The sequence below is a fragment of the Oryzias latipes genome, chromosome 18 (genome assembly GCF_002234675.1).
Source record: "Oryzias latipes chromosome 18, ASM223467v1".
NCBI lineage: Eukaryota > Metazoa > Chordata > Actinopteri > Beloniformes > Adrianichthyidae > Oryzias > Oryzias latipes.
The window spans coordinates 30,288,100-30,312,036 of NC_019876.2; the positions used below are offsets into that span (position 1 = coordinate 30,288,100).

General features: G+C 43.5%; 1 protein-coding gene across 33 annotated transcripts in view; it reads left to right on the forward strand.

Moving 5' to 3' along the window:
- Positions 1-23,937, forward strand: part of ank2 (ankyrin 2) — a 182,276-nt gene that overhangs the window by 154,758 nt on the left and 3,581 nt on the right. For 19 of the 33 annotated variants that reach the window (XM_023949052.1, XM_023949054.1, XM_023949058.1 and 16 more), the window contains 10 exons: positions 587-5,122; positions 5,639-5,716; positions 5,865-5,996; positions 6,083-6,235; positions 6,336-6,570; positions 8,285-8,345; positions 21,925-22,008; positions 22,107-22,271; positions 23,093-23,263; positions 23,395-23,486. In XM_023949052.1, coding sequence (XP_023804820.1) covers positions 587-5,122; positions 5,639-5,716; positions 5,865-5,996; positions 6,083-6,235; positions 6,336-6,570; positions 8,285-8,345; positions 21,925-22,008; positions 22,107-22,271; positions 23,093-23,263; positions 23,395-23,486 — 5,707 coding nt within the window. The other 14 variants (XM_023949070.1, XM_023949071.1, XM_023949072.1 and 11 more) reach the window with 10 other exon arrangements.

Here is a 23,937-nt window from a genome sequence, read left to right on the forward strand (position 1 = left end):
TTGAGGGGTTTTTGAAATATTCCTTCATTTTCTAATTTTGTTATTCTGTGTGTACATTGTGTGATTTTGTTCCATATCAGTTCTGACCTTTGACCTCAGGATAACTGAGGGCAAAGGGAGTTGATACACTTCCTGAAATCCTCTTTTTTTAACATCTGTTTTGTTGATTCAACCCTCACATGCATTTATTTGATCACTGGTTTTCTTCATTAGATATATTTAATTTTTAGCCATTTCTTCATGTTTCCAAATAGACATTTCTATCATCTAGAGGTAAACACACATCTGTCATCTACATTCTTTATGCTCTCATACGTCACTGGTTCACCTTGGTTGGTGTGTGTGCGAATGTCTGAGCGTATCCGCAAGTTATTTCCTGCTCATTTTCCCAGTTTGGATTATTTTAGCTTCCCAGAACTATGAGAAAGTACAAAGCTGTTCCTGTTATATCCTTGTGTACATGTGTTGCCCTATGATCCCTGCAGTGTGTTCCAAACCTCTTCTGACCTCCTTTTCCTGTGTCTGTCTCCTTTCATTTAAATTTTTGATTTTGTTTACTCCTTACTTGTCCTTTTCTATATGTAAGATGAGGAGACGGAGACATCAGACCTGAAATCTGAGCTAATTCGACAACCAGATCTTCTGTCTGACGTGTCGGAGATGAAACAAGATTTGATCAAAATGACTGCGATCTTGGCTGCAGACTCGACAGACAGTTCTCGTTCTGTTGGAGGGTGTGGTCTAGAGAAAGGGACTGAGGATGTTTCTGGAGAACCCTTAGAAATAATGGAAAAGGACTTAGAGAAAGTAAAAGAGGACCTAGAGAAAGTCAGTGAAATACTGAGAAGTGGAACTTATGAGGACGAAGTGTCAGAGGAGGCGGCTAAAGCAGTTGGAATCGCTGAGGAGTGGGTTCTTCTTTCAAACAGTGAAATACAAGAAGCTAAAACAATGGCAACCATAGAAGTTCACGAGCCCGTCTTACGTGAAAGTAGAGCGAACAGAGGCACACCCAGACCTAAAGCCATAAAGGACAGTAGTGACCTTAAAGAATACTTCCTGGATGCACAACTAAGCCCCAAAACAAAAGCTAATAAAAAAGACAGCGGTGTCCAAGAACGATTTACTGATGTTGTTCTACGTAAAGGTGCAAAGCCAACCACTCCAACGAAAGTCCATGACAGATCCACCACAGGAGATGGTAAAAAGCCAGTGAAAAAGAAGGAAAAAGAACAGGAGCAGGCTGGGGAATGCAAAGAGGCTGGTGCTCTCCTAAGTGTACCTGCCACTAAACAGCCATCTCCTGTATCTCCAGTAATCGAAGAAACTCCTATTGGTTCTATTAAGGACAAAGTTAAAGCCTTAAACCAAAAAGTAGAGGCGGAGCAAAAGAGTAAAAAGGTTACTGGAAAGTCACCTTCACAGTTGCCTGTTACTTCTAAACCTCATCCAAAAGCCAAAGAAAGCCCCAAAGCAAGGCACGGTCCACCAAAATCTCCAAAAGCTGAATCAGAGAAACTTGGGGACACCATGACGGTTAAAGAATTGATGCAGGCATTCCAAACAGGGCAGGATCCTTCTAAGAGAAAGTCTGGCTTATTTGAGGTCAAAACAGTCCCTCCATCAAAATCAGACAAATCTACAAAATCTGAAAATGTCCAATCAAAGGCCATAATCAAAGCCACTACCTCACAGAAGGCACAAGAAAAGGAAGTTTCTTTGGATTTTAAACCCAATAAGAAAGACGCTCTGCAAAGCAAGAAGGACAACAAGTCAGCTGCTGCTCACTCAGAGCTAACAGATACAGTAGACTTTGGAAATAGTGGCCTTGATGATAGCTCTGACAGCCTTAAGCATGACGGAGTGGCAGACTCACTTAGTGCCAGTTCCGGAGATGGAACTCCTCACATGAGCTCTGAAGACAGTTACAAACATGAAGGTCTGGCTACTCCAGGCTCAAGTCCTGAGAGTCTATCAGGACAGCAGCCATCTGCAGCTTCCATACCAGCTTCCACAAAAACGAAAAAATACAGTAAAGATGGAGAGAAATCTGGAGAATCTGGTGAAGGGGCCATTGGTGATCAACTGTCTACAGAACTGACCCCTCTGGTTTCTTCCAGTGAGGCTGCAGATGACCACACAACAAGTGAGTTCATATCTATTAGGAGGAGTGACTCTAAGCAATCTAAATCTCAAAGGCCGATAAGGAGAGTTTCTGAGACCGTAGAAACATTTCTTAGCGATGATGATGATGATGGCCCTGGCCATCAGTTAGCATTGTCTTTAGTTGGTTCTCCAACCTCTCAGCCCTCTAAATGCTTTGAACTGCCTTTAAAACAAGAATCAGACACTCTCAGTCCATTAGCTGATGACTCTTTGACAATAAGCCACAGAGACTCTCTTGAGGGTAGTCCTCTAATGGAAGAAAATTCCTCCCATAAGTCCCCTGACTCTATTGAGCCCAGCCCAACCAAGGAATCACCTCCTCGTGACTCTCTAGAAAACAGCCCTGTAGAGCAAAAACCTCCCCTTCCCTTTCTGTCCATGCTTGAGGACCCTAGTGAATCCTCTAGCCACCCAGAACTTTTCAAAGCTGCAGAGTTCCCTCAAGATGCATTACGTGGTAGACTCCTTCGAGGCCATGAGGCTAGTGCTGATGAGGACAGTTGTGAGCAGACATCTCAGATGTCAAGTTCGGGTAAGAGTCCCTTCTCCCCTGATACTCCTAGTTCTGAAGAGGTAAGTTACGAGGTAAACCCCAAGCTCCCTGACAACGCATTCCTCTTTGTTTCTTCAAAACCGGCTGTCATTCCTGAAGACCCAAAAGAAGAGGATCCCTCAGACGACTATGAAGCACAGAGAAAGAACACTCCTGAAGAGGAGATGTTTAAGATGGCAGCCAAAATTAAAACTTTCAATGAAATGGAACAAGATGCCAAGATCAAAAAGAAGTCTTGCAAGAAATTTTGTCACACAACAGATTTGAAAGTAGGGAATGACAGCTGTGAAACACTAAAGACAACCAATGAGAAGCTTTCCCAGAGTGAATGTGGGTTCAGTAAACCCACAAAAGATTCAAAATTAGCTAATTGTGTTAATACAGATGTTAAAGTTCAACCTCCCTCTCCTTTTTCAGCAGGTTTGCATGATGGACTCCTCAGCAAAGAAGTCACAAGCACATCAGCCTCTGTCACTTCTGAGGGACCTCACTCTGTCTCAGACCAATGCCATTTCAAATCCAAGCTGCAAATAGCTCATGAAGAAAAGTCTGTAGCAACTACCGAAGCCGAAAAAGACATTTGTGCCAAAATGGCATCAACAGCAAATTCTGAAAACCGGACTGACGAGCAAAAGGAAGAAAGCTTAAGAAAATCAAGGGACACGACCACAGATGGTCAAACGTTTGAGGTTAGCAAGGCAAAGACGTCTATGGTAAAAGCAGCTGGTAATGTAACAGATGAAGTCAAAGAAGATCTCATAGGGCATTCTGGAGCAACAGCGGCATCAAGCCAAGCAAAACAAGAGGTCTGCATCTACAATGATAGAGCTGAAAATGAATTGGGTTGTCCCACAACTGAGTCAAAAGGGGTCACCGCAAGGGTAGACACAGACTCATGGTCTGCCATGCGAGAGGATGATACTGCTTTTGCAGCTCGTGTGAGGGAAGAGGAGCAGAAAATTCTGAATCTGGTGGTTGATCGTCAGTCTCCTCAAGCATCTCCTGACACCACGCCGGGTAGAACACCAACAGAAGAGAGCACTCCTACCAGTGAGCCCAATCCTTTTCTTTTCCAAGAAGGAAAACTCTTTGAGATGACTCGAAGTGGCGCTATTGACATGACAAGGAGAAGCTATGAGGAAGATGGAGGCGGCTTTGCTTTTTTTCAGATAGGTGAACAGCCTTTAGAAGAGTGTGTCTTGGAAGAGGTTAGACAAGAAAGCAGTCCAGCAGTAGAACTTCAAGTTGGTCTCAATCTAACATTAGATGTAAAGCCTGGAGAAGATGAGACCTCAAAAGACACCATTCATTTGCAATCTCATGTTCTACCTGAAGGAGAGACTGAGACTTCCAGGACCGATCCTTCCAAATCTAAAATACCTAAAATGGGCATTTCAGCTTCAGCAAAACCAATAAAAAAAGATCAGACATTCCCTGAACTTCCAGAAACAAATGTAAGTGATGTAGAATTAAACACAAGTTCCTCTGAACAAATTATTGCAGATGTACAGACGGCAGAAACTACTGTCACTAGATCAGTCTATTCCAAACAGGGGCAGGATTCCTCTGATTCCTCTCCGGAAGAAGCCCAATCAGTGATAGAAGCCCCCAAAACAACAGACAAGCTAAAACAAAGTACTTCTAGAAGTGTTAAGAAGTGTCCAGTCAAGACTCAGGCCAAGTCTCAAAGTCAGGTCAAGTCTCAAAGTCAGGGAAAATCTACGGCTCCTTCTTCTCCAGCTACAAGTCTCAAAAAAGAATCGTCATTTGTGGAATCCAAATCTAGAATTCCCATCAAGGCGAGCGCTGTCAAGTCTGATTCTAATTTGAAACGAACGGAATCGAACCAAGATAAAAGACTTAAGGTAACTGTAAAAAAGGACACAAGGAGAAAATCTGAGACAGATGCAGGTCCCTCTGTGGAAGTCAAAACCAAGTCAGCATCTTCCAAAGCCAAGAGCTTCTGTGAGGGAGAATCTACCAGGTCATCTGCTAAAAAAGAAAAAGGTCATCCCTGGACTGCTGAGTCAGCAAAATCAAAAAGCTTCCTATCCAGATTGCCAGTGCGGGGTAAAAGTGGTCAGCCGTCGCTTTCAGCAACACCTACTAAAGAGAAAGGTGAACCACACAAACCGTCCACTGAGTTCTCTGAGGAGATTCGTGACGAAGCAGCCAAACTTGTGGCAAGGCTGGCACAGGTGGAGACGGAGAAAGATCAGCAGGAAGTGTCGGGCTTGTCAGATGATGAAAGCAGTCTCCTCGATCCTTCCATAATAGAAAGAGAAACTTTCCCAGAGCTGCAGTTCCCCCCCTCTGGAGGCGTCTTTCCCATTAGACCACTGTGGGACGACCCTGTTGAGAAACAGATGCAGCGAATACCAGACGATAAAGTCCAAAGTCAAGGTATCCCCAGTTGAAGGGGCTGTTCTTTCTATCTTCACCTCAGTAGTGCAGCAGATGGTGCTGCCTCTCTGTCTCTTGTACTTGTGTCCCATTGTAGTCGGTGGACCTATGTTGCTGTTGTGCTTGAGCTGTATTTTTGTTTGTAATGTTCGTCTGTTTCCTGCTCTGTGTACTCTGTGTCTTAATGATCTCAAAATTGTCTTTTACTGCTTTGTATAAATTTTGAGGAAATCTCACAATTAAATCTTAAATTGTGAAGTCTGAACATTCAGCTAAAATCTCAGCTGTTCTCCAGAGACCAAATAACTACATTTATGGTTATTAGTCAATCCTTAATGGAATTTATTACACTGACGGTGTCTTTAAATAGTCATCAACCTCATGAACCCTAAACTTCACACAGTAATCAAGCAGTCCACAGAACAAAATAAGAAAGCCAGTGAAGGTCAACTTAGAGAGTAAGCCTTAGCTGCACCTTCACTGCTCTGAGCACTCACGGCTGTCTGATATTTGCAGTAGATCCACAGGAAGAAGCAGAGAAACGAGAGCAACGATTGGCCGTTATAGCTGATCACCTCGGCTTCAGCTGGACAGGTGAATTACAATTTCTGAGGAGTCAGGCTTTAAGTATACATTTCCTCTGACACTTTTTTTCAGGCTCTCAGGAAGGATCACATTTAAATTACACTGTAAGCCTGTCTAAATTGTTTTCATACATTCTTTTTTACCCTTTTGTCTACAGAACTAGCCCGAGATCTGGGGTTCAGCGAGGAGAAAATCAACACGATAAGAAATGAAAACCCAAACTCTTTACTAGACCAAAGCCACGCCCTTCTAAACCAGTGGGCACAGCGGGAAGCGCAGCACGCCACAGGTCGATTAGGATGTTGAAGACAGACACATCTTCAAATTAACAAAGAAGAGTATTGGTCAATGTAAGTTCTTTTTGTTCTGTTACAGCAGAAGCAACCCTTGTCAAGCAACTGACCAAGATCAACCGAATGGACATCGTTCATCTGATTGAAACTGGTTTAAACAGATCCACTCAAGAAGATACATCGTCACATACCTATGCAGAAATTGAGCAAACTATAGCTCTAGACCATAGTGAAGGTGTGTAAAGTTATAATTATCTGATGCAGGGACAATCAAGTTAATGTACATGTTTCTTTGGAATCTTCATTAACGCTTGATACTCTTTATGTGAGCCCAGGTTTCTCTGCTCTTCATGAAGACATTGATAGTCCACGGCCAAGGAGACATAAAGAAACTGCTAGTAGGAGTCCAGTTTCAGGGCAACAGGTACCGGTGGTTTCAGCCGAGGATCTGTGCTCCAGTTTGACATCCCTTCATGAGACAACAGGAAGGTCAGACGCAAGTGCCATGGCAGCAAACCTTCTAAGAAACGCACAGAAAGAGAAACTAGAAAAGGAGATAGAAGCAACTCAGTAAGTATCCGAAAACAACCAAACGTGTCCTCCATGGATCATTCCATTTTTTGTTGATAAACATCTGTTGTACTGCATGGACCAATGCCACAAATATTTAAAACAATCTAAAGCATTCAAGTACTAGTGGTTTATACTTATCAGTGATCAGCCATCAGTCGCATCCGCAGTCACACAGTCTAGTTCATACTAATGTTGGCTGGTTTTAGTTTAACTGAGATGAACTTCTGAGTGGCACTCATTCTTCTTAAGCGGCATGATTGTCCCTGCCATTTATGTTTAGCATTTTACCCAGACGCTGCGTCTGCAAACACACCGATGCATGAAAGGTAGAGGAAGACGTGGTGTGTTCGTCTACCCAACTGAGGCAGGTGATAGTTACGTTTTCATCATCAGCAGTGTTTAAAAGATACTTTTCTGGACAGTTTGCTCTGTGATGGCATTCTCAAATCGCTCAAAGTAAATTCCGGTTAAATGCCACAATCTTGCACTACAGGAGTAAATTAAGGTGGCTGAGACCCTCCATCGCAGCAAAAAAGTATCAGAGGAAACAAAAAATAACCTGCAAATAAGAGAAAAGCTAGGATGCTGGTATAATTAGGTTGTTTAACTATAATAAAGAAAGAGGATTAAAGTGCTGACATTTAAATATTTATTGATCAAAATTATCCCACAAAACACTGCAACAAGCAACATATAAATACGGAGGGTAAAGTCCGGCTCAGGCTGGGTCTTTGATAAAGGAGCTCTGAATGACTGACTCAACAGCAGAAGCCTGATTTCCACAATACACTTAACGATACTTGTGGTCAGCTCTGTGTAAGTTACTTATTTCTGGTATTTTAAACCGCTTTGTGCTTGTTTTGGTTGTGTTGCTTTTTCACTTTTTCACTCACGCTAGCTGCTGCAGGTTTGGGACTGGGTGCTTGTGAGAAGAAAAAAAAGTTTTGGATGCTCGGTGCTTCATTAGATTTGAATAGCTTGAGTCAGACGTAGATCATTTCTTTGTAAAGGGACATGACATCAATTTGGTGTAAACATTTTCTTTTCTTATGTCCAGCCTGAAAGAACATGCTAGCTTCCAGTTTCACCATCTCTGCTAAAGTGCTACTTCCTGTTGTTTTAATCCAGCATGGAGAAAGCGTCAGCATGCCCCCACCCACTTGACTCCTTAATCAATCAGGGTCTCGAATGTCACTGTTTCTCGGCACCCCACCCTTGACACAAACAAAGAACACTTGTGGAGTGCTCCCATACCCTCGAGCAAAACTAAAATGAAGAGCCACTTGAGGTTGATCAATAAACTGTGACCATAACTTATACTAAGATACTATAAGGCCTTTGTAGCAGGGATAAAAATTAATTAGTTACATAACTCCATAATTAACTTGAAATGCCAAATGTTCATGTCTGTCTGAGAAAAGTGCAGCCTTAAAACATCAAGAATATTGTAAAAAATAAACTTGACTTCTTTATGGATTTTACCAATTGTAGTTTTTTTTAGAATTTGTCTCCTGTGATGAATGAGGGAACATTGTACACAGATTATGACCTAAGCATTGTTATCATTTGTATTATTGTCATTTCTACCAGGAGTTTAAAAAAGGAGATCTTTTAACACACTGTCTCACCCTACAACCCTACTAACCCTATGTATTTAAATCTGACCAAATCATTAATGACATGGCTAATTATTGGAATTTTTTTTCTACAGATCATTACAAGGAATATGCGAGGAAGAAAAAGACTTAGTACACTCTGGTATCTATAGACAAGTAAGTCCTTTTTTCACGCTGTACAGAACCTCTCCTTACAATCTTCGATCTCATTTGATTGACCCTGTATACAAAGGGGCACCCAAGTTGTGTGCCCAGGTTCCTCCACCTCTAAGCGTGACCCATGAACCACGTAATAATGAAGGGACTTTTGAATGTGAAGGGGCTGATGGTGGTGAGGACTGGAGCCTGGAGTGTCTACGTACTACTCATTTTGGAGACAACAGGGACTTTCTATCCCAACCACCTTTACGAGAGACGTCTAATAACTGTCAAACAGGTGTATGTGAAAGCCGCCCTTTATCCTTGACTGATTTTGGGGAAAGCCTGGATGAGTGTGAGCAAGCTGAACAAGACTTTGACAAACTGTCCACAGAGCTGACAGAAATTGAGGAAGTCTCAGAAAAATCTTCTCTCCCACAGCAGCCTTCAAACAAAGACTTTCTTGAGTCTATCTCATCGGGTCCAAGTCTGGAACACAGATCTGAAAAACAAACTCACTTGGATGAAGTGTCACGCCGACTGTATGAAGTCCTGTATGGATCCCGTTTTGAGATAGTAGCTCCAGATGGTGAGGATCAGTTGGTAGTGAGTAAGGGACTACTTCATGACAAGAAAACAACTGGAGATGTTACAGATGTTTGCCAGGACTCAATGTCAGCTGATCTGAATGCAAAATCCATTCCTGGTGTTGATCAATTCCAGAAGATGTCAACAGTGCTCAATTCATCCAGTGCCATACCTGACATTACAACTTGTTTATCTCATGAAATGGAATTGGCCACTACTGTGGGATCTATTCAAAAGCCATATGGTTCAAACACACAGCACAAAGAGTCTGATTCTATTGATGATATGCAAGCTAGTGCCGAACACTTAAAGAAGAAAGAGCAACTCGAAAAGAGATCTAAGAGCATGCCTGAAGCGTGTGAAGATAACACTGCTTCACTTGAATGTTTGCCAAATGCAGATGTTTTCTTAATGGAGGCCAGAGCCTCTTCGCCCGAGTCCGTTTCATCAGTCAATGAGCTGAGTCTTCTGGCACCTGATTCTCCAGTACCCCATTTTAGGCCTTTGTCCCCTCTCCCACCACCCTTTATTCCAGTGATGTGCAGTCCTGTGTTCCTCACATCGGAATCAGAGGAAAGGCCATTGACTCCAATGATTTCCAATAAGAGGCCATTTGGACAGCCAGTATCCCCAGGCAGTGACTATAGTAGTGAAAGGTCTGTCTCACCTCAGTGGTTAACATTTGACATAGATAACAGAGCATTATCACCCGAGTCTGTCATTTTAGAAACAACTTATTTACCATCTGATGATCTGTGTGGGACTCCTGAAACCTATGAGATTAAGTCATCGGAATCTTTAGAGTCCCTCCATTCGTCCAGCCAATTTCAGACAGACTCCCCTGTCCCACAGTTCACGCAGTTCACCTCTGCACATTTTACATCATGCAAATTTCGTTCACCTCAGTCAAAACACTTATATTTTGAAGAGAACACATCTCCAGGATCCTCATTCTCAATGAAAGAGCATCAACCACTGTTGCTCGATTCTCCTGTACCTGCATTCAGTACCATCATTCTAGACGCAACTCATCTATTTTCATCAAATGGATCCAGCTCTTCAGAGTCTGGATGCTCAGAACTAGAGCATAGTTCAGGTTCTTTAGTGTCTTTTGATCCTGAGGAGAGAGTTTCCTCACCTTCTTCAGGGTTATCAGCTGAAACAGATTTGCCTCTGTTTGATTCCAAGCTCTTTGATTACAGTCCAACACCCGAAAACATACTTCCTGTGTCAGTGGAGGTAATATCAGAAAGTGATGATGAGTGGATTAGGATTTCTCTCAATGAAAGTGCACTTTTATCAGGCTCAGAGACCAGTTGCAGACCAATGACACCACAGTCAAAAGAGTTAGACATGGATGCACATCAATCCAATCACTCAGTAGTGCCAGAATCTGGTCCATCAGATACGAACCATGCTGACAAATATTATTCACTTAAGCAAATGCAAGCAAAGATTATTGTGGAAGAACCACATCCTAAAAGTTTGGAGCTAAAACTTGAAACAGCTAATGTGAAGAAAGCAAACCTAGACTCCCTGAAACGTGAAGATGCTAACCCTGAGAGGTATGACAATACAAATGAGTCTCAAATACTAACGGCTGATAGTTATCAGGAGCCAAAAGAACATTTGCATTGTTTGCTAAAAGCAGGAAAATCACAAGAAAACAGGTCCAGTTCTCAAAAACAAAGGATTGAAAACATTAAAAAGAAAGGTACAGATAGAAATGATAAGGAAGAGATATTTACTAAAACATCTGATCTATATTCACCATCTCTATCTCCATCACCGGAGCTTGTATCTGAGAACCTTGGTTTTTTACTGCCAATTTCTAAAGACATGTATGAAGGTCAGCAGTTGCCTGGAAAGGCCTCAGCTTTGGAACTACAGCAACAATCTTCCCCGCTAGCTCACAGTTCAGCTGTGAAGGCAGATCAGTGGAAATTCATCTCTCACATTCACGATCCTCAATATGTGACGAAAACCACTGTAACCAAAACAAGCAGGCTTCCATTTCCAAAGGAATGTCATGCAAGTGAGTCAGAAGAGAGTGTTACAGTACTGAGCCAGAGATCCTTCCCAACTGATTCTGGAGAAGAGTGTGGACTGACAACGTCAGACAGACCACAAGATAAATCAAGACTAGATTCCTCTCAGTCTGGTACTGTTGAAGATGGTCAGCAAGCCTCAACAGCTGATTCACCCATTTATCAATACATACCTTTACTCTCTGCGCCCCTTCCAGTTCCTCTCAGAACTGTGTCGCCAGAGTGCTTTCCGTCAGATCCAGGACTAGAGACTGATTTAGATGGTTCTGTGCATTTGGAGTGCCGGGACTCGTCACCTGCTTCCATGTCGACCGTAAGCATAAACAGGGCTCTGTCTCCTGACTCACCAGTTCCCCGTTTTGAGTATTATTTACCAGAGTCTGGGTTAGGGTCTACATCAAACTGGTTTTCATCATCGAAGAAAGTTTCTTCAGAGTGTAAATCCGATTTGTTTGCACCCCTGTTTATTGAAAGCAAAACTGCATCCACTGACTCCGGGGATGAAAACAGCTTGCTGTCACCAGACTCACCCATTCCAGATTTTGAACTGGAAGGCCACCTACAAAACCCATCTGTTTCATATGCCTCAGATCTAGACTGGACATCCTCCTCTCTAGCTGTGTGCAGTGAGCAGAGAGCATCATCCCCTGATTCACTGCTTTCCAAAGGTGATTGCGGTGTTGATTCACCAATACCAGATTTCAGTGCAGGGCTTGTTGAATTTGTTTCTATTAATAAGCAACAATCGTCCATATCAGGGATTACAGATGTTGATCATACAAAATCAGACTTCATTTCAGTTGATTCTCAGCAGAGGTCTGAGTCACCAGAATCACGAGTATTTGAGAGCCTACACAAACAACTTGATCATGTTGTCAATAAGGGTCAACCTTTAAAAGTAACAAAAGTACCAGTTTATAAACTAGTTTACGATGCTGAACTTTGGAAACTTATTTCTCAAATACGGGATCCTCACTATGTTGGGGAGACATTTTTCAGTAAAACTGGGGGTTTGAAGTTTGTTGGAACCAGAACTGAGTGTCTCTCTAATGATTCTGATTTTTCTAAAAGAGAGCCCCCTGCCTTACTGAGGGTAGACACTGCAGATTTAAAGAGTACGGGACTGGAAGACAGAGAGGGAGCCTCTCAGTTAGAGAGCAGACCTCCATCTGCCAAAGAACTTCTGTCAAGAGTGGATTACAGTTCAGTTTGTTTGCAGCCTTTGAAAGGCGTGTACAGAGATTTGGAAATTCCCCAGAGATTCAGAGACCCTGACAACTTTTCTCAGACTAACCCATCTTCACAGGACTTAACTGTGTCGGATGAGAAAACTAAATTATACTTGTTCAGTAATTTCACTGAAAACAGACCTGCATCACCATGCTCAGCTATTTCTCTTGATGAAAATAGCCCAGTAACACCAGACTCACCGTTTCTGGACTTCCAACCAGTTCAGTCAGAATTTATTAGAGATGGCTGTGGATTCGAGTCAGAGCCTGCAGCATTAGATGTTGTAATAAATCAGAGAAGAGATTCACCTGAGTCTGCTTGTTTTGCTGATATAGAATATAGGGATGACTCAGATACATCTGACCTTGATGAGTACCGACCACAATCACCTGACTCTGTTTCATCTTATGGTGCACAAGAAAAAAATTCACAAAAATCCCCTTGTATCATTGGCAGAGAATTTGAACGGTTTCCCTCATTTCTTGGGTTTTGTGCAGGTTTTCCTAAACCAGTTCCATTTGATGTTGACGATGCTTCTTCAGTAAAATTTTCACCCAACAGTGGAAAGTTGTCAAGCACTCTGCATTCTTTGAAACCTGAAATGAAAGACATACCATTGTTGGCTGACTCTGAATCAAAAGGATTAATAAATGAATTCAAAGGTCTGCCATTAGATGCTCCTTTTGCAGAATTTCGTAAGGTGGCAACAGACTCCAAAAGAACGTGTTCGAAAGATCAATTTCCTTCCTCACAGTCAGATTTAAAAGTAGAACAAAAATATATGACATTGTTAAAGAATCATCCCTCTAACATTTCAGACCTTGCAGATTTGCACCTTTCAGATGTGTCTTTGGATCTGCTTTTGGACAACAGAGCTGCTACAAAAGACGAACTCAGAGCTCTTTCCCCTGACTCTCCTGTACCTCAGTTCACAGCAGGTCTACAAGAGTCCTTCTTATCACACTCTGCATCAAGGTCCACTTCAACTGAATCTTTGTTTTCAGGCTCTGAAATGGAATTATCTTTCTTATTGTCGATGGAAGACCGACCCCAATCACCAGATTCCTTACCTTCAAACACTAGATTCAGGAATCTTTCTCCTGATTCTCCAGTCCTCGACTTCAGGCCACATTTGCTACCTGCTGAAAGTGACCTCAGTGGTCACAGGTCATGCTCACCAGAGTTGGATTTTTCAGATTCAGAACATGTTCCTTTGATTTCAGACATATTTATGTTTGAGGACAGAGCAGAATCCTGCCAATCTGGCCTGTCGGGTTTGGAATGTAGAGCTTTGTTCTTGGACTCCCCCATTCCTTACTGCCCCATGCCTTTACATTTTGAAGGACCGGTAAAAGTCCGATCCACATCACCAGAATCTCTGCTTTCTGAAGAAGATTTAGACCATTCCGATTTGTCTTTAGAATGGCTTTTTGACAACAGAGCTTCATCTCCTGATTCAGCTGCTACAAAAGACGAACTCAGAGCTCTTTCCCCTGACTCTCCTGTACCTCAGTTCACAGCAGGTCTACAAGAGTCCTTCTTATCACACTCTGCATCAAGGTCCACTTCAACTGAATCTTTGTTTTCAGGCTCTGAAATGGAATTATCTTTCTTATTGTCGATGGAAGATAGACCCCAATCACCAGATTCCTTACCTTCAAACACTAGATTCAGGAATCTTTCTCCTGATTCTCCAGTCCTCGACTTCAGGCCACATTTGCTACCTGCTGAAAGTGACCTCAGTGGTCACAGGTCATGCTCACCAGAGTTGGATTTTTCAGATTCAGAACATGTTCCTTTGATTTCAGACATATTTATGTTTGAGGACAGAGCAGAATCCTGCCAATCTGGCCTGTCGGGTTTGGAATGTAGAGCTTTGTTCTTGGACTCCCCCATTCCTTACTACCCCATGCCTTTACATTTTGAAGGACCGGTAAAAGTCCGATCCACATCACCAGAATCTCTGCTTTCTGAAGAAGATTTAGACCATTCCGATTTGTCTTTAGAATGGCTTTTTGACAACAGAGCTTCATCTCCTGATTCAGCTGCTACAAAAGACGAACTCAGAGCTCTTTCCCCTGACTCTCCTGTACCTCAGTTCACAGCAGGTCTACAAGAGTCCTTCTTATCACACTCTGCATCAAGGTCCACTTCAACTGAATCTTTGTTTTCAGGCTCTGAAATGGAATTATCTTTCTTATTGTCGATGGAAGACCGACCCCAATCACCAGATTCCTTACCTTCAAACACTAGATTCAGGAATCTTTCTCCTGATTCTCCAGTCCTCGACTTCAGGCCACATTTGCTACCTGCTGAAAGTGACCTCAGTGGTCACAGGTCATGCTCACCAGAGTTGGATTTTTCAGATTCAGAACATGTTCCTTTGATTTCAGACATATTTATGTTTGAGGACAGAGCAGAATCCTGCCAATCTGGCCTGTCGGGTTTGGAATGTAGAGCTTTGTTCTTGGACTCCCCCATTCCTTACTACCCCATGCCTTTACATTTTGAAGGACCGGTAAAAGTCCGATCCACATCACCAGAATCTCTGCTTTCTGAAGAAGATTTAGACCATTCCGATTTGTCTTTAGAATGGCTTTTTGACAACAGAGCTTCATCTCCTGATTCAGCTGCTACAAAAGACGAACTCAGAGCTCTTTCCCCTGACTCTCCTGTACCTCAGTTCACAGCAGGTCTACAAGAGTCCTTCTTATCACACTCTGCATCAAGGTCCACTTCAACTGAATCTTTGTTTTCAGGCTCTGAAATGGAATTATCTTTCTTATTGTCGATGGAAGACCGACCCCAATCACCAGATTCCTTACCTTCAAACACTAGATTCAGGAATCTTTCTCCTGATTCTCCAGTCCTCGACTTCAGGCCACATTTGCTACCTGCTGAAAGTGACCTCAGTGGTCACAGGTCATGCTCACCAGAGTTGGATTTTTCAGATTCAGAACATGTTCCTTTGATTTCAGACATATTTATGTTTGAGGACAGAGCAGAATCCTGCCAATCTGGCCTGTCGGGTTTGGAATGTAGAGCTTTGTTCTTGGACTCCCCCATTCCTTACTACCCCATGCCTTTACATTTTGAAGGACCGGTAAAAGTCCGATCCACATCACCAGAATCTCTGCTTTCTGAAGAAGATTTAGACCATTCCGATTTGTCTTTAGAATGGCTTTTTGACAACAGAGCTTCATCTCCTGATTCAGCTGCTACAAAAGACGAACTCAGAGCTCTTTCCCCTGACTCTCCTGTACCTCAGTTCACAGCAGGTCTACAAGAGTCCTTCTTATCACACTCTGCATCAAGGTCCACTTCAACTGAATCTTTGTTTTCAGGCTCTGAAATGGAATTATCTTTCTTATTGTCGATGGAAGACCGACCCCAATCACCAGATTCCTTACCTTCAAACACTAGATTCAGGAATCTTTCTCCTGATTCTCCAGTCCTCGACTTCAGGCCACATTTGCTACCTGCTGAAAGTGACCTCAGTGGTCACAGGTCATGCTCACCAGAGTTGGATTTTTCAGATTCAGAACATGTTCCTTTGATTTCAGACATATTTATGTTTGAGGACAGAGCAGAATCCTGCCAATCTGGCCTGTCGGGTTTGGAATGTAGAGCTTTGTTCTTGGACTCCCCCATTCCTTACTACCCCATGCCTTTACATTTTGAAGGACCGGTAAAAGTCCGATCCACATCACCAGAATCTCTGCTTTCTGAAGAAGATTTAGACCATTCCGATTTGTCTTTAGAATGGCTTTTTGACAACAGAGCTTCATCTCCTGATTCAGCTGCTACAAAAGACGAACTCAGAGCTCTTTCCCCTGACTCTCCTGTACCTCAGTTCACAGCAGGTCTACAAGAGTTCTTCTTATCACAATCTGCATCAAGGTCCACTTCAACTGAATCTTTGTTTTCAGGCTCTGAAATGGAATTATCTTTCTTATTGTCGATGGAAGATAGACCCCAATCACCAGATTCCTTATCTTCAAACACTAGATTCAAGAATCTTTCTCCTGATTCTCCAGTCCTCGACTTCAGGCTACATATGTTACGTGCTGAAAGTGACCTTTGGTCTCACAGGTCATGCTCACCAGTGGATGCCCTGCTACTCACCGGCCATGCTTCACACGCGTTTACTGAAAGTAGACCTTCTTCTCCTGAGTCTTTCCTTTCAGTCCAACAATACCCTGATTCTCCTTTACCTGACTTTGTGCAACCACTGTTTGGAAACTCCGTAAGTACTTTTGAAAGTTGGTCAGTATCATCTGAGTCAGCATGTTCAGATATTGAATGCACTGTTCTTAGTCTGGCACCAGGCTTTAATGATAGCAGACCCTCATCACCAGACTCAGGAGCAGATGCAGATAAATACAACACCGTTTTACCTTTCTCACCAATTCCTCGGTTAATAGCAGCAGAGTCTGAACATGATTTTATAAATTTGTGGTATAGATCACCTTCCATTGAATCTCTTGAATCAGATGTTGAGTATTCTTTAAGTAGGTCTTCAATGTCCTTGAAATCTCGTGTTGCTGATAGGCCAGATTCACCTAGATCAGATGGATTGAAAGAGAGAGTAGTCCAAGAAAGACGACTCTCTGTACATTCTATAGCAGAATGCATAACCATGTCACCTGTGACATTAAAGGTACTTGAAAATATCAGGTCAGTATCTCCAGAATCAATTCCGTCTTTAAGCAAAAATACAACCCTATCTCCAGATTCACCGCTGCCAGGGTTTGTCCAGAATGTCTATAAGACTGATTCCCCCGAGAGGTACTATAAAAGTAGTTCCACAGAGTCCACAATACAGCTGTCAGATTGTGATGATTTATCTCAGTCTTTAGTTCCTTACTGTGGAGATCAGAGATCAGTATCACCAGATTGTGATGAACCAGTTGCTGCCAAATCACAGACAAAAGAAACAAGTTATAGCACTGTTATGCCATTACCAAATGATTCTTTCTCAGGTGATGACTCAGCGGCTACTGTCGCAGAGCACTTTCTATCAGGTGATGCTCGGAAGCTGATATCCCAAGTATGTGACCCTCAGTATGCAGGAGAAACCTTCAACAGAAAAACCAGAATTATGCAGATCTATGACAGCAGACTCGAGTTTCAGAGGAATGTTCTACATTATGAACAAAATAACAATGCAAGACGTAAAGAGGACAACACTGCCACAGTCACAGTAACCAGTAGTATACAGATGCCTGAGCCACGTCCACCAATGATTGAAGACAACTTAGACTCAGAAGCAGTTCTTTATAGGCAAGATATACACTCATTGGAAGTTCTTGATCTTAACATGGAGATTGACAACATTTTGGTGGACCCATCAGTAAACACCACTGACCATCTTTGTAGATCTACATCACCTTTCCCCACCACACCAGAATCAGATACAAGTAACAATAAAATGAATTTGGAATCAGGTGATGTTGAATTTCCTTCATCATCTACATCCTCTGCCCTTTCTGAATCTGAAGATTTGAATGAGAGGAAGAGGTCATCGTCACTTCAGTCACTGCTTGAGTATACACCAATGTCATTAGAAATAAGCATCATTCTGGATGAAGAAAGAGGATCATCTCCAAACTCTTTGTCTGAGTTCAACGAGAACAGGTCACTCTCTCCAGACTCTCCTGTCCCTCAGTTTGTACCAGAACTAGTGGAATACTCTTCTATACCTCTGTCATCATCACTAGAATCACTGCGTTCAGATTTAGAAGATGAGCCCTTAGTCACAATGTCAACATTTGCTGAGATTGACAGACCATCTTCCCCTGAATCCATATCATCTGTCATTAAATTCCAAAGACTCCTACCAGACTCACCTGTGCCCACATTCACGTGGGGTTCTTCTTGTTTTATGGATGGAACTTCAAATGACATGTCGTCCTCATCAGTTTCACTGTCATCAGATTCTAAATTCATTGCTTTCCCAACTGATTGCTGGATCAATGATAGTCCAAGACCTCCAAGTCCTGAAAGCGTTGAATCTGAACAAGATCTTGACTTTAGCCATGATAGTTCTGATAAGTTAGTAGGTCTGGTACCCTGTCATGAGAGAAGAGAATATTTTAGCTCTGACTGGCAACATATCAAGGAGTCACAACTGAAAAACTTACCAGAGGACTATTCACTAGCAGAGACCAAAGATCTCTCTAGGATTCAAACCACTAGTTTTGAGGAGGACAGAAAACAAGAGTCATCACCACATAACTGTGTAAAGGAAGAGAGGATCCTAGATGTCAGTCTTGGACAACTGAAGAAAAACCCAGCTTCTCGAATGGTAAGAATGAAAGCATAAATCTTTAGCTATCACTGACTGGATTTGTAAAACTTAACACTTAAAAACAGAATGGTTAAATCCCAGGAAATGTCCTGATAAACTAATACACCAGATGGCTTCTACTATACAATTCATTTGGCATGTGTGTTTTGGACTTAAAACACGATGTGCACCTCTTTGTTTCTGAATGGAACACCTGTTACATACATGTAAAGCTTGCATGTTCCTCCACCTTGAGCATGGGACTCTAAACCTGTGTGATGGTGTTCGAAAAAGGGAATTAGTGTGACACTAATCTAGAAGAATGCTGTAGTCCTTCCTAAAGTGCTCTGATAACTGCCATCAACTCAACACGATTATTTCACTTCCAGGCTACTTCTGGGGAAACAGACTTTCAAACAGAGGATGATTGGCAAAGCGTCCTGTTGTCTGCTAGAACGCCAACACCAGTTCTCTTCCCGCTGGACCACGCTTTGTATTGCACTCACCGAACTGTCACTCCAGTTTTACCAACAAATGTGGGGGCTCTGAGATACCCAGAGTGGGGGCTGTCCCTAGAGGAAGCACAGGCAACTAAGGTTTTTTCACCCGAATCAGCTCAGTCTTTGCTAACATTAGATGAAATATTTACAGAACATCAAAATCTAGAGGTTTGTGACTGGATTCCAACTTTGGTGGATGAAGTAAGTTCAGTTTCTCCACAGTTTAGAGACTCCAATTTGGCTCAGGTTGATACACGCACTATGAGTCATTGGGAAACTTTTGAAGATTTAGAGTTTTCTCCAGGCTTCAAAATGGAGTTTGAGACGACACTCCCTCAGTTTGAACCCAATCAACCAAGAATCTCTCTGAAGGAACAAAGGAAAAGATCTCAGTCTCCTCAACAATCTGACTCAGACTTGGAGTTCTATGAATGCAGGCAGGATTTCTCTGAACCAGATGAAATGAAGTTGGAGCCCGCCATTGCCTATCATGTCTTTGAACCAGCATCCCCAACACCAAAGAAGAATCCTGATCCCAGCTCTGTGAAATCAAGCTTTCAAGCTATTTCCCAGTTTGAGGGTTACAAAAGCTTCTCTGGCAGTAAACCCATTGATGAACGTCTTTATGGTTCAGAGGGCTCATGGGAGTCTCCCACAGAGGGGGGGCTGCCCCTGTGTGAGGAGCTTCCTTCTAGGGATCAGGCGGGGTTTTATGATGATGCTGATGACGACTTCTTTGAAAGGGTAAGCGGTTAAGCATGAGCTTGTTCCTGCTCTGGCTCCTAACTCGCCTTGTTTGCAGTTAAAAATTGAGTCAATCTATTCAAGACAGGAGAAAGTAAAAAACACTTTCTTGACAAAACAGTGATGAGTTTTTGATTTTCTGCATGAGCCCTTAAACTTCAAAGGAAAGCCTGGAATATTGGAAGCTTAAAACTAAAGTCTGTAGTGTTGTGGCTGCTGTGTAAGTTCCTCTGTTTCAAAGTACTGACAAGATTTCTAAATATCTCTAGAAGATTTTAACAGCAACGTTTTCTTTACTAAATCTTGAGTCAAGCATGTTGTCATTCCCAGCTGTGAGTGAAATATTCTCTGATTCTTGGAGGATTTTTTAAAGCCTGAGTATCCGGTTGATCCACACTAATCCAAGGGCCAGCCGGATGAAAGACAGACAGTCATCCTCAGTCCAAGAAACCAGACCAGAAAAAAGGTTCAGTGCACTGTCTAGTGGGTCTAGATGACCCCACTCCCAATGGTAAAGTGCCTAGGATAGACCAAGGGTTACATGAACAAAAAGACATTATCTGATAGAAAAATAAATCAGTCATTTCCTCTTTAGGTACTAGAATTTTGCTCGTCTTCTTTTACCAAATGGTCCCTTTTGATTGCAGGATCCCCAAATATTTGACACACTGGCTGTGATTTCAGCATGCGTGTCTTTGTTCTTCTTACTGTTGTGTTCCTTTACTTTGTGTTCTCTTGATCTCACATCACTTTAGGTTGTATAATTGGATTTTGATGCCTTCTCACTAAACACTGGCAGATGAGTTTGTAAAATATTCAAACATGAAAGTGAGGTCAAGAGAAAAGCTGCATGCAGGAGTCTCAGTGTGGGTCAGAGGTCAATGTGGAATATTTTGTTCCCATCTTGGTTGTGTGCCGTCTCCCAGGAGATAGCAGAAGAGCTGTTGTCTGACAGCTCAGAGGAGGAAGTGCTGACCACCAGGGTGGTCCGTCGCAGAGTAATTATTCAGGTAAAACTCCAGCTGTGGAGGCAGAGTGACTGGCATGCTTTAGTTTGTGGCTCCTTAGATTCCCTCCAGATTAACCACACCTCCTCAGAGCAAAAAGTAAAGATGCACTTCTGGGAAAATGTTGTTTATACTGCCAAAGGTATTTTCTCCCTCATCCATCTCCCGTCGGAATGATTATGGGGTTAAGTCTAAAACCTGCCAGCCTTGGGGTGGACACTGTCCCACTGGGCCACTGTGCTCTCATTACGTCCACTATCACAGGCGTGTCAAGTCGTACCTGTAGGTCACAGACTGAACAGAGAAGGAGAAGCTGCTCTCGTGAGTTTTACGTGTTCCAGGCTGATGTTGTGGTTGGATGCTGCCTGTGCAGCAGGTCATATATGTTCCATACGTGTCTGTGGAATAACTATGTGAAAGCTGGACTGGGCGGGTTCAGCAGTTGAAATCCTGACAGAAGTCAGTAACTTTCTGCGTCTCCAGAGCCCCAAATGCTTGATGGGAGCTTTGAGAGGCTGGCGCCTTCAGTCCCATCTGAAGGAACTCTGAGCGGCTAAGGACCATTAGAAGCCATGAGAGAACAGAGAGATGACTTTTACTGTCCACGAAGACACGGACGAGCCAGTCGGCCGAGGAAGAGCACGACTAAACTGCAGCAGAGGATGAAGGCCGTGTCAGCCGCCGTCAGTGACTCGGCCTGCAGCGTGGATGTCACGTTCAACATGTTCTTAGGAGTCTGTGGATGTCCAGCTAAGACTTTTGGCAGGACAGTCTGTTAGAAAACTGCACTTTGATGCTCTGACGTGACCTGTTTTACTGCAGCCAAACATCCTTTGAGAATAGTCGCTCATCACTAATATCACCAGGAATGACAAAATGAGTTTGGACATTTTTAAACACTTAAGAAGAAGAAAGGACCGTTTCTGAACTCCACCAATTCATTTCTTTCTTTTCCCTTCTGTCTTTACCTTTTGCCTCTTCAGCCTCATCTTTGTAAAGAGTTTAGAACGGGTACAGAAATGACAGAGAGGGAAGCAGCATGTGGATGGAACACTTTGGTTCTGTTACAAACCAGCAGGCTTCAGATCCACTCGGAGCTTTTGACACTAAGACAGATAGGCGGTCTTCATCCTGACGGAGTCCTTTGAGAGAACATCAGAGGTCTGATCCTTCATTCCATGTGAATTTCAGGGGGATGACCTGCCAGACATTCCACCACAGACCGTCACAGAGGAGAAGTACACGGACGAACACGGCAACATGGTCGTCAAGAAGGTAAGCCTCAGCGCCGACGTTGGCGTCCCTCCCTCCTCGTTTTTCCTCATGAGGCCGAAGCTCTCCAGACAAAACCCTTCTTCGTTTTCTCCTGTCAGATCACACGGAAGGTGATCCGTAAGTACGTATCCCCGGACGGCCTGGAGACGCAGGAAGTGACCATGGAGGGCTCCCAGCAGGAGGCGCTGCAGATGGAGGAGGGAGACGCTTTGTCCCGGGTGGTGAAGAGGACAGTGATCCACAGTAAAGGAGAGCAAAAGGAGGTGAAAGCTGCTCCGTTGTCTGTTTTCACCCCTTAAACCTTTCTGGAGTTGATCCTGAAATTCACAGCAGAGGGAACCCCCCCCACCCCACCCCACCCCACCACCCCACCCCCAAAGACCCACAGAGTCCTCTGACAAAGACTACAAAGGATAGAAGTTTGGACTTTGACAAACTAGTCCTGATACTGAAGGCAGCAGTCACAGAGTGTCTGAGTCACCAGTGGATCTGATGCTACATAGTGTGTGAACCTGGTTTCATACCGGGGACTTGTTCACGTCCAGTGCATGTCCGCTGCACCACAGCAGGCCAACGTCTTTATCCTACAGCAGAGTGAGGGATGCTGAGTCTAAGGCTGTCAGAGGACCAGAGGACCAAAGAGGAGAGGAGGAAGACATGAAGGTAGCTGCTGGTAGAAGATGCAGAGGACAGACGGAGGAAGCTGATTGGCTGAGGAGACCCTGAAGGGAAACCAGGAAGAAGATAGAATCTGATAGGAAACAAAGATCTGACAATGTAAATCTGTGAACTGAATGCAGACGTGGCACAGAGAAGGTTGATCCTTCTACAGCCAATCAGGGTGCAGAACTCGATGCACTGTAAAAAAAACAAGGGTAGAGGTAAAACATGATCACCGACAAACAACACCGCGAGTATGAAAACCTCCGACCCTGCAGAGTCAAGAGTTTCAACAGGATTTCTTCATTTCTGTTTATTGGTTTCTGTAACAGATCTGAACTCTGTCTGTTGGTTATGATTCTACTATTTACACGACACTGAAGAGATTATCAAATGATCCAAGTGGTTCCTGAATGTCTTCCAGCTGACCTGTGGCTCAGCCAAAGCATCGGAGTTTGAGGCGGAGCCTGTCCAGGGCCGAAAGGTCAGCAAGGTCATCAAGACGACGGTGGTGAGAGGGGAGAGGACGGAGAAGCAGAGCGGAGACCCCCTACTGTCTGCAGATCTTCCTTCTGCAAGAGAGGACTTCCAGAAGGTCAGTGGGTCTGCATGAATGCGGATGCTGCCTAAAGCTCAGGGTCAGAACAGGCCTAAAGGTCAAAGGTGAAGCTGCTGGTCCTCTCTTCCTCCTAATCTGTGTCTCCTGCCTCCTTCTGTCCGATGCAGGCTTTGGGTTATGCTGGAGGCTTGGGGAAGGTTCTTCTGCCTCATGTGCTAGAGAACGAGAGCGTCCAGAGCGACGGCTCGGTGCTCAAAAGGTCGGCCTGCATGGAGTGAAAAGCTTTGAAGGCGTGGCTTGATTTCCCTTTCTCCTCCAGAGTTTGAAGCCCCTCCTCTCAAACGCTTGGCTTTTCTTCCTGCTGGTCTTTAGCAGCTTCAGGGAGTTCTGGGCCTTGGTGCTGTCGGTTTGGAGCCTTTCTTCTGTCCGCCGTTGGAACCTGCACGGCGTTTCATGAACGCCCTGAGGCCGTGGATGGCCGACAGGCCGCAGGCTTTAAACACGCCTGCTGCTGAGGAGCTCTGAAGCAAGGCGTCTGTCAATGTCATCAATCCGTCAGCTTTTTTCATTGATCTGACGTCTTCAAACGCCAAACAAGGAAATGTTTACAGGTCAAAGGATGACCGTCAGAAACCATCAAACAGCAGCAGAGCAGAGCTTTTTAGAAACAGACTGAAACCCCCCCCCTGAGCTTCCTCTTGGTACCTCCA